Source organism: Schistocerca nitens, chromosome 1 (genome assembly GCF_023898315.1).
Source record: "Schistocerca nitens isolate TAMUIC-IGC-003100 chromosome 1, iqSchNite1.1, whole genome shotgun sequence".
Lineage (NCBI taxonomy): Eukaryota > Metazoa > Arthropoda > Insecta > Orthoptera > Acrididae > Schistocerca > Schistocerca nitens.
The window spans coordinates 692753131-692771922 of NC_064614.1; the positions used below are offsets into that span (position 1 = coordinate 692753131).

The window sequence follows — 18792 nt, forward strand, 5'->3', positions numbered from 1 at the left end:
AAATTAGTCGAACTGCCTAGATCAACGTATACAATAACACTCTAAAATCTTGGAAGGGTGGTGTGTCCGCAGATAATATTTACATGCCAGCTGTTGGTTAGTTTGCCACAGCAGATAGCATTTTCGCCAACGACTGTTATTTCTTTTGTAAATGTATTTGCGGCCCTTGATTTATCCGTAAGCGAAATCTGTTTTCGGACCTAACATTTATGTTTCGCCTTCCTTGTATTTAACTCTTGTCACTGCTATAATGCCATACGCCGACAATATGATTTCATGGACGCCACGTTGAAAGCCGTGCAACTAACTAGAATTTTGTGGCGTTCCGATTGAACGATAGCTCATGGTGCCACTACAGAGAGGCATATACTGCGGCGTCACATTAGTTGCTTGTGTCAACCCAGCGTAAGAGTTGGCAGCAGTGGTTAATGCTTCGACCAAAGAATTTTGGAAAGCGTTCAAGATCTGAACGTGGATGATGAGAAGAGGTTATGTTTTTAATGAGAATGTTTCTGTAACAACATGAAAAATCGGGGGTACCCGCAGCATGGATTACCGCTTAGGTTGCATTGAAGGAAAATGATGAAACAAAAACGTGATTTGTATTGTTTTAAGCCTTTCCAAATTGTTAAGTGTAGTGCTAGATATGAATACCCAGTGCCAAAGCCGAGAAGTGGACATCGCATTGTGTGTGATGAAAGTAATATTTATGTTTTTGGAGGGTATAATCCAGAAAATTTGAGAGGACCTCCAGGAACGAACGCTTTATTTAAAGAAATATGGGTTTACAATTTCGCTACCCGCACATGGGTAGTTGTTTACCCACCAAATATGCCAAACGAATTGGCGTCGAGTGCTGTTATTTTGAGAGGAAGTACAATGATAATATTTGGAGGAACAGGTTACCCGTTTGGAGCAGTTTCTGGGAGTGAAGTTCACGTCTGTAATGTGAGAGATAATTTTAATATAACTGCTATAACAGCTGAAGGCAGTATACCACCCAAACTGTACGGCCAGGCCCTGGTATTGGATGGTCGTCGGTTGTATACGGTAGGAGGTACGACGGGACATGAGTTTACCACGGATATTCATTGCCTAGACCTAAAAACGAAAGTGTGGGAAGAAGTTTACGTATATTCCGCCAATGCACGATCACCGGAAGGGAGATACAGGCATGAACTGGCGTTTGATGGAACAAGGATATATGTGCTAGGAGGTGGCACGGTCGATACCACTTTTGGATTCAAGGTAGTTATTATTCTTTCCTACTAAGTGTGTGTGCTAGTGTGTGCAGAGCTTCATTCCAAAACTTATCAGTATGCAGTTTCTTCAGCGTTGAAGAATAATTTTGGCCTATGATACCAGTTTTCTTAGTAAATAAATTGCTGATATTAACATGGCAAATTACTCAGTTCCCACCCATCATTTACAAAAGCATTGTCTGTCTTCAAATTATATGAACTTTAAGTGGACCACGGCACTTTATTCCAAAAAATGTGGTTGTACTTCAGAATGTATTTCTTTTCATGATACTCACACACTGATTTTGCAGAAGAACTCACTCGAAATTTAAACAAGTTTGTCTAACTTCATCAAACTGAACCATAAACTGTTCTGCGACACACTATCTGTCCAACAGAGCACTTTTCATCCATGTTACTGCATTCCAGTTAATATCTCAAAACTGATTACAAACTACACAAAGCACATAACACATTCTACACCCTCGAAGTACGTACATCGACTCTAACAGAGGTTTCAGAACAGACTGACTACAACAATGCCACACCCAGTAATAATGTACTTCTTTATTGACAATAAACCTAAACGTAAATGGGCATTTTTATTACCATGGAACAAAAGTGAAACCACCTACTGTTTAATATTGCATTATTAAAAATAAACTGAAAGAATATTGGGTGATAGTGTTGACTAAATATTTCACAATTAAATTTTATTACAATGAAACAATAAACCATTTCAATGGGCCACAGCCATAATATCAGTTGTAGAATAATGTGAGTTATTTCCCCATTTTCAAAAATTCGTATCTTTGTTCACAGTCAGAAATCAGTGTTGAAATTTTTACAGTACGTTGCTATCATTTAGGTGTACAAACTGTGCAAAAATCATATTTTAATATTCAGTCCCACCTGCGATAACCAACCCTAAACTTTACAAACAAATTTTCATATTTCAGAAATTCATAAAAAAATTAAGGAAACATTTGTAAGTGTTCTTGCTCTGTATGAGGCTAGTAGTGCATGTAATCTAACTATAGGAAAAAATAGACTCTCGTAAATCGTTCCTTGTTTGTTATTTTTGGCCTAAAAAGTGGATTTTTGAAAATTTGGATACCGAACTTTGGAGATCATTTTGACTGGTTATTTTTGAATTTAGGATATTTTGTGTAATAGGCAGTGTTGTAGAGGACACTTTTCTAAAAACAATCATGTCAGTTGCAATGTCGTAACTTAACCCAGTGCAGAGATATTCATAATTTTGCTAAAATCTCTAAACTGAAACACTGTCGTGCGCTTACAAACGAAAATAGCCACCATTCAGTAAAGGTGAAAGAAAAAAAAAATTTTTTTTTAAACTGTTTTGAACTTCTCAATTATAGGGTAATCACATATAAAAAAATTAATATTGAAAAATGGTCAAGCACCCAACTTAATTTTTATTGGACCACTTCATTTGGATTGACCCTAACATTTGTCTTATGTTTTATTCAGTGCTACTCTTGTTTGTTCACAGACACTAAAATTCTTTTAACTCTATAGTATTTAAGTGGTGGCCTTGTTTGACACAAAATTTTCTGATCTAGAAATTTATTGTTTTGTGTCAAGTCTTTTGTGTTGCCATGTAAAACTGAATGTAATGCAGGTAAGCTCATTGAGCACAGATATGTAGATTCAAGTTGTAATTTATTCTTTGGCAGTGTTAGATTGATCATTGTCAGAACTCGTAAAAGAAATAGCCTATTTTAATAATGTGAATTCATGTAGTCCTTAAGCAGTCCTTTAAATGCACTTGTGTTCGGTTGTGAGTTAGTAGTGGAGCATGACAGTGGTTTGCAGGAAACAGTGTTAAGTTTTTAAAAGTGATGTAGTGGGTAGTATTGCTGTGCAAGGGCAAATTATTATAAGATGAGCCTAAATGGAGAATGAAAAGACGGTATGTGCTCTAAATCAAATATCCTCTTGTGGAGTTATACTGTTGCGACATGCCTTTAGCGTTCTTCATGTGTCATACATTTTGTTTGCACTTATAATCTATCCTATGTAAGTGAGCCTATGACAGACATACTAAAATTTAATAAGTGTAGAAAATTTGTAAGTAGCTGATGGCAAGCAGTACACAGAAACAAACAGTATATATTGATTGACATAATTTTACACAAATCAGGAAGTTATGTGCGCAGTTGTTAAACTGTAGTTAGTGACATGGTTGGACTCAGTGGCAACAGTTAATTGACTGGGAACTGTACAAGCTAGACTTTATGTAACTCGTATACCATGTAACTCGTATACCATGTTGTCGTACTTTTGTTGTACTGTTGGGTAAATCCAATTACTTCATACTGTGAAGCCTCAGTTTTTTGTTGAGCATTTAGAGGACAAGTTTTAGGAGGTGGAGGGCTTGTCCAAAATGAGACCTGGGTCAGTCTTGATCAAAACAGCATCCTCTACCCAGTCCCGGGTGTTACTCGCTTGTGACAAGCAGGGCGATGTTTCTGTAACCATCACGACCCATAAGAGCTTAAATATGGTCCAGGGTATCACATTTCACAGAGGCCTTCTTTTGCAGTCCGACAATGAGCTGCGCGCAAATTTAGAGCGGCGAGGTGTACATTTCGTCTGGCGTGTCCACCAGGGTCCGAAGGATAATCAGGTTGCCACCGTTGCCTTCATCTTGGCCTTTGAGGGTGATACATTGCCCGAGAAGGCCAAGGTGATGGTCTACCGGTGTGATGTAGAGGCCTATATCCCTCCCCTGACGCAGTGCTTTAAGTGTTGGACATTCAGCCATATGTCTTCCCACTGCACTTCCAGTGTCACATTCCAAGATTGCGGACACCCATCACATCCCAATACTCAAAGTACCTGCCTCCCATCTGTGTCAACGGTGGAGAGTACTATTCGCCTTGCTCACCTGACTGCAGGATTCTCCAGAAAGAGAGGAAAATCATGGAGTACAAAACCCTGGACAGACTGACCTACACTGAGGTTAAGAGAAAATTTGAACGCCTGCGTCCTGTGCGTATGACATCGTCTTGCGCTGCCGCTACAACAGTTATGGCACCATCAGTTCCGCCAACCCAGGTCCCCCTCTGAGCCGGAAGACTACACCTGCCCACTTGATGGTGGGGGCCATTTCCCTCCCTGTCGCTCCTGCATCACCTACTTCAGGAGCAACACCCCTCCCCCCCCCCCCTCCCCAACAATCGGGGACATCTGTCCCCACTTCTAAGCCAGAGAAGCGTAAGTCTTCTTTGGCTTCTCTCACTAGGAAGGGGTCCTTAGGTCACTCTCTTCTCAGGTTTCTTTTAGTGGGAAACACGACACCCACCAGTGGCTGAAGAGCCCAAAAGCAGCTGGTCGTAGGGCTTCACGCTCAGACCCAGAGACTGAGCCAATGAAGTCCTCCCAGCCAGGGAAACCCAAGGAGCAGTGAGAGAAATCCAAAAAGAAAACCCCTAAGCCCAAGGAAATTATGGTGGCACCCACACCACCACTACCTACAAGCTCTGCGGCTGGGGATGGGGCAGAGATTTTGGCGTCTGCTGAGGACCTAGATCATGCCTGACCCACATACACAATGGATATAGACTGCTCAGACGATAAATCAGTGGCAGCAGGTGACTCTGAGGCGTAAACTGCCTCATTGAATGTTCCATACCTTCCCAGTCTTATGATGTAATCTTCCAGTGGAACTGCGGCAGTTTTTTCCACCGCCTGGCTGAGCTACTGCAACTGTTAAGCTTTACACCTGCTATCTGCATTGCCCTCCAGGAAACCTGGTTCCCAGCAATTCAGACCCCTGCCCTACGCGGCTATAAGGGATATTACAGGAACGGTAGTGACTATAATCGAGTGTCAGGTGGAGTTTGCGTTTCTGTCCTCAACTCGGTCTGTAGTGAACATGTGCCCCTTCAAACCCCTCTTGAAGCTGTGGCTGTCAGAATAAGGATGACTCAGGAAATAACTGTCTGCAATGTATATCTTCCTCCAGGTTGTGCAGTACCCCTGAATGTAGCAGCTGCACTGATTGCTCAACTCCCTAAACCATTCCTACTTCTGGGAGATTTTAACACCCATAACCCCTTGTGGGGTGGTACTATGCTTATTGGCCGAGGCAGAGATGTCAAAACTTTACTGTCGCAATTCGATCTCTGCCTCTTAAATACTGGGGCCGCCATACATTTCAGTGTGGCTCATGGTAGTTACTCAGCCATTGATTTATCAATTTGCAGCCCAGGACATTTTCCATCTATCCACTGGAGAGCACATGACGACCTGTGCGGTAGTGACCACTTCCCCATCTTCCTGTCACTGCCCTAGCATCAGACACACGGATGCATGCCCAGATGGGCTTTGAACAAGGCGGGCTGGGTAACTTTCACCTCTGCTGTCACCACTGAATCTCCCCCACACTGTAACATCAATGAGATGGTTGAGCAGGTGACTAGCACAATTGTTTCTGTGGCAGAAAACGTGTTCCCTTGCTCTTTAGGGTGCCCGAGGTGTAAGGCAGCCCCCTGGTGGTTGCCAGAAGTTGCTGAAGCAATTAAGGAGCATCGGCGAGCTCTACAGTGGCATAAGCAGCACCCTTCCATGGAGCATCTCATAGCTTTTAAGCGGCTATGTGCCCGTGTTCTCTACCTTATCAAACAACAGAAGAAGGAGTGTTGGAAGAGATACGTCTCCTCCATTGGGTGCCACATGTCACCTTCCAAAGTCTGGGCAAAGATCAAACGTCTTTTCGGGTACCAGGCCCCAACAGCTGTCCCTGGCCTTACCATAAATGGCGAGTTACGTACTGACGCAAACGTGATTGCCGAGCACTTTGCTTGAGCCTCTGCGTCGGAGAATTACCCCCCAGTCTTTCGCAAACTCAAACGGCGGCTGGAAGGGAACGTCCTCTCATTCACTACACACTGCAGTGAATCCTATAACGCCCCATTTACAGAGTAGGAGCTCCTGAGTGCCCTTGCACATTGCCCCGACACAGCTCCTGGGCCTTATAGCATCCACAGCCAGATGATTAAACATCTCTCATCTGACTGCAAGCGACATATTCTCGTCATCTTCAACTGGATCTGGTGCAATGGCGTCCTTCCATAGCGATGGTGGGAGAGCACCATCATTCCGGTGCTCAAACCCGGTAAAAACCTGCTTGACGTGGATAGCTATCGGCCCATCAGCCTCACCAACGTTCTTTGTAAGCTGCTGGAATGTATGGTATGTTGGCGGTTGTGTTGGGTCCTGGAGTCACGTGACTTGCAGGGTCCATGTCAGGGCAGCTTCCACCAGGGTTGCTCTACCACTGATAGTCTTGTGTCCATCGAGTCTGCCATCCTAACAGCCTTTTCCATCCGGCAACACCTGAGTGCCGTCTTTTTTGACTTACGTAAAGCATACGCCACGACTTGGCAACACATATCCTTGCCACATTGTATGAGTGGGGTCTCCGGGGACCACTCCCAATTTTGATCCAAAACTTCCTGTCGCTCCGTACTTTCAGAGTAGAAGTTGGTGACTCCCATAGTTCCATCCATATCCAGGAGAATGGAACTCCACAGGGCTCTGTATTGAATGTGTGTGTAGTTTTAGTGGCCATTAATGGTCTAGCAGCAGCTGTCTAGTCCTCCACCTCACTTTCTCTGTGTGCAGACGACTTCTGCATTTCGTACTGCTGCTCCAGTACTGTTGTTACTGAACGACGCCTCCAGGGAGCCATCCACAAGGCGCAGTCATGGGCTCTAGCCCACGGCTTCCAGTTTTCAGCCGCAAAGTCGTGTGTCATGCACTTCTGTCGATGTCATATCGTTCATCCGGAACCCGCACTTTACCTTCATGACGATCCACTCACTCTAGTGGAGACATATCAGTTCCTAGGACTGGTTTTCAGTGCTCGATTGACTTGGCTCCCTCATCTTCCTCAGCTTAAGCAGAAGTGCTGGCAGAACTTCAATGTCCTCCATTGCCTGAGCAACACCAATTGGGGTCAGATCGCTGTATGCTGCTGCAGCTCTACAGAGCCCTTGTCCAATCCCGAATTGACTATGGGAGTGTGTTTATGGTTTGACAGTACCTTCAACATTGCATTTACTCGACCCTGTGCACCACTGTGGGGTTCGATTAGTGACAGGAGCTTTTAGGATGAGTCCAGTGACCAGCGTACTGGTGGAAGCTGGTGTCCCTCCACTGCAGATCAGACGAGCGCAGCTGCTCACGAGTTATGCAGCACACATTCATAGTTCCCCTGAGCATCCGAATTACCGTCTCTTTTTCCCGCTCATGGCAGTCCATCTCCTGCATAGGCGGCCCAGATCGGGGCTAACGATTGCAGTTCACATGCGGTCTCTTCTCTCCAAACTGGAGTCCTTCCCTTTACTGCCTCTATTTGCGGTCCGTTCACATATGCCTCCATGGTGTACGCCTCGGCTGCAGCTTCGTCTGGACCTTTTGCATGGCCCTAAGGACTCAGTTAACCCCGCCGCTCTCCACTGTCACTTCCTCTCGATTCTTGCGTGTTCCGGGGCTCTGAAGTGGTTTACACTGACGGCTTAATGGCTGATGGTCCCATAGGCTTCACATATGTTCATGGAGGACATATTGAGTAGCACTCCTTGCCAGTTGGCTGCAGTGTTTTCACTGCAGAGCTGGCGGCCATATCTCATTTTCTTGAGTACATCCAATCATGCCCTGGTGAGTCATTTCTCCTGTGTACTGACTCATTGAGCAGCCTTCAAGCTATCGACCAGTGTTACCCTCGCCACCCTCTGGTAACGTCCATTCAGGAGTCCATCTATGCCCTGGAACACTCCCGCCATTCCTGGGTGTTTGTGTGGACCCCAGGACACGTTGGAATCCCCGGCAACGAACTTGCCGACAGGCTGGCCAAACAGGTGACGCGGAAACAGCTTCTGGAGATTGGCATCTCTGAAGCTGACCTGCGTTCTTTCTTACACCGCAGGGTTTTCCGGCTTTGGGAGACGGAATGGCATAACAGCACGCACAATGATCTGCATGTCATTAAGGAGACTGTGAATTTGTGTAAGTCTTCCATGCAGGCCTCTCACAGGGAATCAGTTGTCTTGTGCTGGCTCCACATTGGCCATACATGGTTACCTACTCTGTCGCGAGGACCCACCTCAGTGTCGCTGTGGCTCCCAAATGACAGTCGTCCACCTCTTGCTAGACTGTCCACTATTAGCCACTCTGCAGCAGACTTTTAACTTTTTCAGCACCCTGCCTTTGGTGTTGGGCGACAATGCCTCCAGAACAGCTTTAGCTTTATGTTTTATATGTGAGAGTGTGTTTTATACTTCTATGTAGGTTTTAGCACATGTCCTTTTTCCCCTCTATGTCCTCCACCCTAGTGGCTGGCTTTCCCTTTTTATTCTTGTGGTTGGCCAACCACTGTAATCTGCTTTCATGTTTTTACTCTCTTCTGTTTCTATCATCTCTCTGTTGTTTTCTTGTCCTCTTTTGTTCCTTTTAGTGTTTGTTGCCTTCCCTTTGTTCTTGTGGCTTTTCCTTTCTTTCCATTTGGTGTTATATGTTTCGTCCGTTTTATTCTCACACTTGTGGCATTGTTTTGTTAGGAACAAAGGACCGATGTCCTCATAGTTTGGTCCCTTCTCCCGCCTTTAAACCAACCAACAAACCTAGCCTCCTTGGCTGACTCATTAACTTTCATAACCATAGTTGATATAATGACATCAAGATATTTCCATTGCATATGGGTTAGCTGCTCAAGACAGTTTTCAGGAAATGTGTTTAACAGTATTTTGTACGACTGTCTGCCTGTACCCCCTGCAATGAATCTGTTGACATTCCAGTGTATACTTTGTAGGTTGAAGTCACTTCCAACTAGTATCACATTATCCGGGTATTTACATGCTACTGACCATAGACTTTCTTTAAGTGACCCTAGAACTGTCTCAGCGAAATTGGGTGGCCAGTAAAATAGCCCAACAATCACCTTGGTTTCACCTAAACCTGTAATACGCTACCAGGTAACTTAACTGTCATGCTCAACTGTTGACCTCAGTGGAGATAATATTATTGTAAACTGCAGTAAACACTCCCCCTTCCATGGCCTCTAATCTGTCTTTCTGATATGCATTCCATGACTCGCTATATATCTCAGAGCTTTCCACTTCAGGTTTCAGCCAGCTTTTGTTCCCAAGAATGTTTCTCACTTCTACAAGGAAAGCAAAGTCAGGGTTAGCCATTCCTCCTATAATTTGCAGTGTAATTCTGTTTATCTGGTGCCTTTAAGTGGCTTGAAGTATTGTTGTAGAATGGATACACCAAGTGAGTTAGCACAATGGTAGGACACTGAATTCTCATTTGAGAGAACAATGGTTTGTTCTGATTCCTGTCTAGCAATACAAATTTAGCATTTCTGCAGTTTCTTTTAATTTTTTTAAGTCAAGTTCTTGGATGGATTGTTTGAAAAAGACAGGGTAGATTTCCTTCCCCAGTCTGAATTTGTGCTATCTCTCTCTCTCTCTCTCTTTCATGGAGTATATTTATCCCAATCTTCCTTTAACTTTTTTGGTGGTATGAAATGAATGGCCAATCCTTTTTCTGTTGACACCATCTGACAACTTTTGCTGCTATTTACTAACATATAGTGAATATACCTGATGTTTTTCAGCAATTAATTGCAGGCTGTATCACTTCATAATAGACTGTCAGTTTTAAGATCGTTGTCGTGCATGATCTTCTGAAAAATTGCTTGGAAGTTATCATTGGCCCATCACAATATTTCTTACTTGTCATATCAGTGAAACTTTTTAATAAATAGAACTTTTGGCACCAAATAGTCATTTATAGTCAGTGAGTTCAGATGGCAAGGCAGCAAAATCTACATGGAAGACAATTATTTCTCTATAGAAAATATATTTTTACCAACTTGTGAGTTAAAACATGAACTGGAGTTGAGTATTGTAAAAAATTTCACAAAACGAAGTGTAACAGAAATGATAGCATGAGTAGAGAGTGGAGGCAGTTCTCAGGGTAACTAATCTTTTTTATGGAATTACTTTACAGTTGTACATTCTTTATTTCTTCTCCTCCCATTATGGTTTCTTTTAAAACCTCAGGCATTTTTCCCTTTCATGTTGTTGGATTTTTAACGTACCTTTGCGTTGGTTAGCTTACCATTTCATTTTGCCTATATTTTTTGTTTTCAGTCAGAGTTAAAAATTGTAGACAATACTTTGGAAATAGATTTTTGAAATATTCTGTATTGCATCTTGTGAGCAATTGCAATAGGATTTGTAGATAATTGTCACTTGACTATTATCTCATTGTTTCAAATTAGTATTACTGCAAGTCTGCAACACGTTACTGGAACAGTATAGGGTGCAGTAGGTATGGGGTTAAAAAATACAAAATCACATAGGGACAGTGGAGGAGTAGGTCTAATAATGAATAATAAAATAGGAATGCAAATAAGCTACTATAATAGCATAATGAACACATTATCCTAGCCAAGAAACCAATGTGCACCACAGTAGTGTACAAGTTTATAAGTCAGCAGGCTCCACAGATCAAGAAGTGACTGAAGAATATATGAGGAGATAAAAGAAATTATTCAGGTAGTTAAGGGATAGGAATTCATTGTAGGAAAAGGAAGAGAAGCAAAAAAGTATAAGAAAGGAAAATGAATTACAGAGGAAACTGCCTGGTCAAATATTGTTCATAGCATAATTTAATCATTGCAAACACTTGGCTTATGAATAATATAAGGAGGTTGTATAATTGGAAGAGATCGGGACCCACTGGGAAGTTCCAAATAGATTAAATAAAGGTAAGACAGATTTTGAAACTAGATTTTAAACTGTAAGACAGTCCCAAGAACATATGAGACTGCAGCCTTAATTTATTGGTTATAAATTGCAGATTGAAACTGAAGAAATAGTAATAATGTAGGGAATTAAGGCTATAGGACATGGGTAGACTGAAGTAACTAGAGGTTGTTGAGGGTGTGATGAAACATTAGGCCACAATTGACTGAAGGAGGAGAAAGATGTGCAATAGAAGGCAATTGTAGTAGTGAGGCAAAAGGGGTCAAATAGGTAAAAGCAAGGCCTAGTAGATATCCTTACATAACACAGACACTGATTGTGAAAGCTTGCATATTTCCCTTAAGTTTTATATGTTTATGTAACTTGCATGTCTGAAGTAACAGACTTGTTTACCATCCACAGTTGTATGAAAATACTTTGAACTTTATTCACTGACTGTGAATTCCTTGACAACAGCTGTAATAGGTACGGATATACTACCCATGAGTGACACGTGAAAATTTGTGCTTCTGAGACACGAACCCAGATTTGCTGCTTATCGCAAGTGGTCGCCAAACTACTTGGTTGGTTGGTTGTTTTGGGGAAGGAGACCAGACAGTGCCCTTTGAAAGGAACCATCCCGGCATTTGCCTGGAGCGATTTAGGGAAATCACGGAAAACCTAAATCAGGATGGCCGGACGCGGGATTGAACCGTCGTCCTCCCGAATGCGAGTCCAGTGTCTAACCACTGCACCACCTCGCTCGGTCAAACTACTTGGGTATCCATGCATGTTCCCGAGACTGAACTAAACTGTCACATGTCACACTATCTGCATCCGCATATCAGAGTCCGCTATTTTCAGCCTACATAGCAGACTTTGATGCAGGAAGTAGACAGTGTGGTATGTGAAAGTTTGGGTCAATCCGAGGAGTGTGCATGGGTAGTCGAATTGGGTAAGGCAACCACTCACAATCAGTGGGAAATCCAGGTTTGTGTCCTGTTCTGGCACAAATTTTCACATGTTACTATTGGTTATACCTAATACAGCAAATAAATTCAAAGTAGTTTTGTGTGCGTTTTCTTTTGCCAACACTTTGTGAGTAGATTTATCTATCCACTTATATTTTTAACAGTACATATAAAATTTGGCAAAATGAGAAAGTATAAAAATGCAACAAATGAAGCATGTGGAAGGGATTACAGAATCCTAAAAAATGAGCTTGACAGAAAATGCAAAATGGCTGGAAGGCAATGCGAAGATAATGAAGCATGTGTAATGAGGGGAAAGGTAGAGATGCCAGTAGATAACTCTACTGGCCTTCACCTTTGGAGAAAAGAGAGGCAACTGTTACAGTATCAAGAGTTCAGATGGTATGTAAGTATTAAGCAAAGAAGGGAAAAGGTGGAAGGAATATATAGCAGGTCTATACAACAGAAGCAGACTTGAAGGCAATAATGTAGAAAGCGAAGGAGAAGTTGAATGGGAGATGGGAGATATGATACTGCAAGAATAATTCAAAAGAGCACTAATAGACCAAAGTCGAAAGAAAGCTCCTAGAATAAAGCATTACTCAGCCATAACAAAACTAGTACACCTGGTATACAAGGTATGAGGCAGTCGAAATACATTGTCTTCAAGAAGAATGTAGTAATTCAAATTCCAAACATGACAGGTGCTGAAACTTATAAATATTATTGAACTATCAGTTTGACAGTTTATGGTTGTGAAGTACTGACATGAATTACTTACAGGAGAATGGAAAAAGCTAGCAGAAACCAGCTTAGGGGAGACAAGTCTGGGCTCCAGAGATATGTAGGGACACATGAGGCAATACTGACTTTGTGACTTACTTTAGAAGATAGGTTAAAGAAAGGCAAAACTATGTTATATGGTGCAGTTTTTTAGGAAACTTACGACAGTATTGATTGGAATACACGCTTCGAAATTTTGAAGGTAGCGGGGATAAATACAAGGAGTGGCAGATCATATACAGCTTGTACAGAAACCAGACCGCAGTTACAGGAGTGCAGGGTGGGGTGTGGGAGGGGCAGGGGGGTGGGGGGAGATCCTCATGAAAGGGAAGCAGTGGTTGAGAAGTGAGTGAGACAATGTCTTTGCCTATCCTCAATGTTTTCGATCTGTACACTGATCAGCAGTAAAGGAAACAAAGGAGAATCTGTAAAGGGAATTCCAATCAGGGAGGAGTAATAAAAACTTGGGAGATTTGCAGTTGACATTGTAATTCCATCAGGGATGGCAGAAGAAATGAAACAGCAGATGAACAGAATGGTAGGGTATTGAAAAGAAGCTATAAGGTGAACATCAAGAAAAGTAAAGCAAGGGTAATGGAATGTCGTCAAATTAAATTGAGTCATTGCTGAGGGATTTAGGTTAGGAAATAGTGGTTGATGAGTTTTGCTGTTTGGGCAGCAAAATGCCTGATCGGTGAAAGATATAAGATACAGACTGGCACTAGCATGAAAACATTTCTAAGAAAGAGAAATTTCTTAACAGCAAATATAAACTGAAGTGTTAAGGAAGTCTTTTCTGGAGGTATTTTTCAGCAGTGTAGACTTGTATGGAAGTGAAATGTGGACAATATGCACAAAGAGAGAAAAAAAAGACTTTTTACATATTGTACTATAGGAAAATGCTGAAGATCAGATGAATTGATCTAATAACAAATGAGGTGGTACTAAGTAAGACTAGGAAAAAAGAAATTAGTGGCACAATTTGACTAAAAGAAGGAATCACTTGATAGGACAGTAAAAATTGTAGAGGAAGATCATTGGATGAAGTTAGTAACCTGGTTCAAATGTGTGTAGGCTGCAGTTGTTATTCAGAGATGAAGCAGCTTGTGCAAGATAGTGTGGGCTTTGTACTGAAAACCTTAACAACAAGGTAGACTGATAAGCAGTGTCTTTAGTTAAATATTCTGGGAGTACTACAAAAGGTTGTCATTTGGTGAACTGATTAGAATCTTTGTCTTCCTGATACATATAACTTACATCATGTTTGGAAACCATTGCACATGCGATAGAAATCAGTTAAACTTTTGTCCTGGTAGATACAAGTTTTGAAGTTGGACTTGCAGATGCTGTGTGCACTTTTTACTTATATAAAAGTTCAGGGAGACAGAATGGCTGGTCAGTAATTCTCTTCAGGATGTGAAATTCCAGTTCTGCCATTTAAAAGTGTAAACAGTAATGTTTCAAAACTATAAGAACTTTTCTTCCTTTTAGAACAGGGATGGGTTGGAGATGATTAGAACCGAGTAGCGGGTCCCTCACACCCCAGGTTGAGAGGGCCCATCTGTTGTGTGGACAGTTATTGTTTTCACTTTTAAGTGTGCCTGTTGGCAGTTGGTATTTTGCCTTGTGAATATAAATACTGGTCAGTTATTCTATCTCTGTGTTATTTTGTATGTGTTTTTCTTTTTATAGTAGCCAAACAGTGTTACAATTTTCGATTATAACACAAAAGCCATTATACACTCCTGGAAATGGAAAAAAGAACACATTGACACCGGTGTGTCAGACCCACCATACTTGCTCCAGACACTGCGAGAGGGCTGTACAAGCAATGATCACACGCACGGCACAGCGGACACACCAGGAACCGCGGTGTTGGCCGTCGAATGGCGCTAGCTGCGCAGCATTTGTGCACCGCCGCCGTCGGTGTCAGCCAGTTTGCCGTGGCATACGGAGCTCCATCGCAGTCTTTAACACTGGTAGCATGCCGCGACAGCGTGGACGTGAACCGTATGTGCAGTTGACGGACTTTGAGCGAGGGCGTATAGTGGGCATGCGGGAGGCCGGGTGGACGTACCGCCGAATTGCTCAACACGTGGGGCGTGAGGTCTCCACAGTACATCGATGTTGTCGCCAGTGGTCGGCGGAAGGTGCACGTGCCCGTCGACCTGGGACCGGACCGCAGCGACGCACGGATGCACGCCAAGACCGTAGGATCCTACGCAGTGCCGTAGGGGACCGCACCGCCACTTCCCAGCAAATTAGGGACACTGTTGCTCCTGGGGTATCGGCGAGGACCATTCGCAACCGTCTCCATGAAGCTGGGCTACAGTCCCGCACACCGTTAGGCCGTCTTCCGCTCACGCCCCAACATCGTGCAGCCCGCCTCCAGTGGTGTCGCGACAGGCGTGAATGGAGGGACGAATGGAGACGTGTCGTCTTCAGCGATGAGAGTCGCTTCTGCCTTGGTGCCAATGATGGTCGTATGCGTGTTTGGCGCCGTGCAGGTGAGCGCCACAATCAGGACTGCATACGACCGAGGCACACAGGGCCAACACCCGGCATCATGGTGTGGGGAGCGATCTCCTACACTGGCCGTACACCACTGGTGATCGTCGAGGGGACACTGAATAGTGCACGGTACATCCAAACCGTCATCGAACCCATCGTTCTACCATTCCTAGACCAGCAAGGGAACTTGCTGTTCCAACAGGACAGTGCACGTCCGCATGTATCCCGTGCCACCCAACGTGTTCTAGAAGGTGTAAGTCAACTACCCTGGCCAGCAAGATCTCCGGATCTGTCCCCCCATTGAGCATGTTTGGGACTGGATGAAGCGTCGTCTCACGCGGTCTGCACGTCCAGCACGAACGCTGGTCCAACTGAGGCGCCAGGTGGAAATGGCATGGCAAGCCGTTCCACAGGACTACATCCAGCATCTCTACGATCGTCTCCATGGGAGAATAGCAGCCTGCATTGCTGCGAAAGGTGGATATACACTGTACTAGTGCCGACATTGTGCATGCTCTGTTGCCTGTGTCTATGTGCCTGTGGTTCTGTCAGTGTGATCATGTGATGTATCTGACCCCAGGAATGTGTCAATAAAGTTTCCCCTTCCTGGGACAATGAATTCACGGTGTTCTTATTTCAATTTCCAGGAGTGTATTTTGACTACTGTAAGACTTCTTTGGTAGGTATGTATGTTCGTTTCTTATGACTGTATGCTCGTACACATACTTGTTGCATTATATTTACATAAGTTTGTCCAAGTATAAAATGCCAAGGTAAATAAATTTAGTAATTTCTATTTTCCAGATATATATTACTTTAGTCTTTCATATACAAATATGTATTGATATGGTATGCTACACGTATTTGATTTTACTTAATTGTATCAAAGTTGTTCTTTATTTGCACTATTCTTAGGACATTGATGCTTTTAACATCGTGACGAAGAAATGGGAAATTGTTTCAACAAAGTGTGACAACAGAGTTCGTCCTCCTGGTTATCCTCCTCCAAGGCAGTTCCATGGATGTGTGCAGTTGCCAGAAGAAGGACTGCAAGAGCCTGCAGTTTTCATATGTGGAGGATATGGGAATAGTCATAGTTTTCGTGACATTTGGAAACTTAGTCTGAAAACATTGCAGTGGACTTATGTAAGAGAATGTAGTTTTCCACAGACCTTGTATTTTCATTCATCTGCGATCACACCATATGGATGTATGTATACATTTGGTGGTGTTACAAGGGACAATAAAAGAATAAATGACTTGTATGCTACTTGGGTATGCATACCTAAACTAGAAGAAATGTGCTGGGAGGCTATACTTCACTACAATCCAGACCTGTACCTGACAGCGAAAGACAAACTTTTATCTTATGGCTTCCCTAGAAAGTTCGTTGGAAGGTTGTGACAGTGTACATTGTCTCTGATGAACTAAAACAGGTGATGCAAATTATTTATTATAATTTGTATTTTTGAACTTTTATTTGTTCCTATTTTATCACATTGCAAGAAACAGCTTCAGATTAATATTGAGACATGAATAGTGATCATAAGAACTTTACAAGAGCCAGCAGTTCATAGAATATACCAAGTTGTTATAAGAATCTTATTGGCTACTCACACTTTAAAAGTGATTGCAGTAGCCATGCTTTTATTGATCAGTGCAGAAAAATTGTTTGTTAATTGTTGATGTATGCACCATTTGATTTAAAAGAAATATTACAATTGTACACATTTGTTGAATTTCAACCATTGTGCAATTTAATTAATTTCTTCTGGACCTACTGATCACAGAACATTATATGCACAGAGGATGTAACAGAACACTTACAGTGTATATTTTGCCGAGTCTCTGACTAATCGTATGCAGATTATTTACTTATGTAAGTTGCTTTTGTTTGGTGCTGTTGGTTCATCTTATATTTATGAATTGTGTCATAATTATGCTTCCAAAACTTTTCCCCATACAGCTTTCTGATGGGAGTCCAGTATCAGCACCACAGCCTTTCATTATATATTTGTAGTTCATTTCTCCCTGTGCTATTTTCAGTTTTCTCATGTATGTTGTTTTGATATCTGCACTCCTTCACAGCACAGTTTCAATCTAATGAATGTTCACTGATTAATTTCCTGTGGTACTCCTTTTCTGTTACACACTTTCATGGGAAAATTATCTTTTACATTCTTATCTAGATAAAAATATTGAATTATTTGACAGAACAACACATTCGTATCAGAAGGTAAATGGTTGTGAAAAAACACCAAATATGGTTTATATAATATGAAATGTGCACTATGAGAAATTACTTGGACACAAAACCTTTGTGTCACACAAACAAGGCAGTAGGTTGTTGCTACTGTTGTATTGCACTGAAGTAACATTTATATGGATTAATTACAAGTAACAACTAATCACTCATTTGTAATGTAACATCATTTTCTGTTATGATTGTAATGATAGTGTGTGTTTCATGAAGAAGAGTTTGTGTTTATTTCAAGTAAGGCTTCCTTTTGCCTTTCTACACGTCTCCTCAAACACTTTCTCCTATACGGCTGATTTAATTTGCAACTTGTCTAGTGCTAGCAAGTAAGTAAAAATAAATCAATTTATTGTTGAAAATAGACTGCAGCTGAATGTCACATGACTTCTGCTTCCACTATGATCAACTCAATGGAGTATGTATGTTGCTGTCATCAGTAAGTGTGTATTAACCCAAAAACCACATTTTCAGTATCACTTTTGTTGTAATTTCTGTATTCAGATTATCAGCACATGTATCCAGACATCAAAAACTTTTTTTTAAAGTAGTCAGCAAGTGGGCTTTTATGCAGAACACTGAAATGCACAACACAGGTTGAGCTTTGTTAGCACTCTTTGTAAATTAATTATTTTGTGGCAACAACTGTGAGTGTGTCCAAATAACAGTTGTCAGCAGAATTATTGGAAAAAAGACAAATTAAGAAAAATAAAGGGCCTTTTAGTAAGGAGTTAAGATGTTAATTATTTTATTTTTAAAAGACTAAACTGAGTACTAATTTTGTAGTGATACAAATACTGCATTCATCCTTGGTATTACATTGACCATCAAAAACTGTTCATTAGAAAATGAAATACTAGAGTGTGTGAGGGTGTCTCAGCTTGTGGTCTTGCGGTAGCATTCTCACTTCCCGCGCATGGAGTCCAGGGTTCGATTCCCAGTGGGGTCAGGGATTTTCCCTGCCTTGAGATGACTGGGTGTTGTTGTGTTGTCTTTATCATCATCATTCATCCCCATTACAATTGGATGAAGGCAATGGTAAACCACCTCCACTAGGACCTTGCCTAGTATGGCGGTGCGGGTCTCCTGCATCGTCGCCTATGCTCCTTGAAGTACGGGACCTCATCATCATCAGGGTGTGCTGTAATGCCTTCGATTTTTTTTATATGTAAACTCTTAAAGCTTTTTAAATGAAACAAATGTTATTAACATTCTACATCTTTATTCATGTTTTCGTATTTACA

The 18792-nt window shown here is 42.1% G+C and overlaps 1 protein-coding gene across 1 annotated transcript; it reads left to right on the plus strand.

The window, feature by feature from the left end:
• The first annotated feature begins 437 nt into the window (after positions 1-437).
• LOC126259429 (kelch domain-containing protein 10) lies at positions 438-18278 on the plus strand. Its single transcript, XM_049956231.1, has 2 exons — positions 438-1248; positions 16210-18278. Exons 1-2 carry the CDS (start codon positions 580-582, stop codon positions 16696-16698), a joined length of 1158 nt encoding a protein of 385 aa, XP_049812188.1. The 5' UTR covers positions 438-579; the 3' UTR covers positions 16699-18278.
• The last annotated feature ends 514 nt before the right edge of the window (positions 18279-18792 follow it).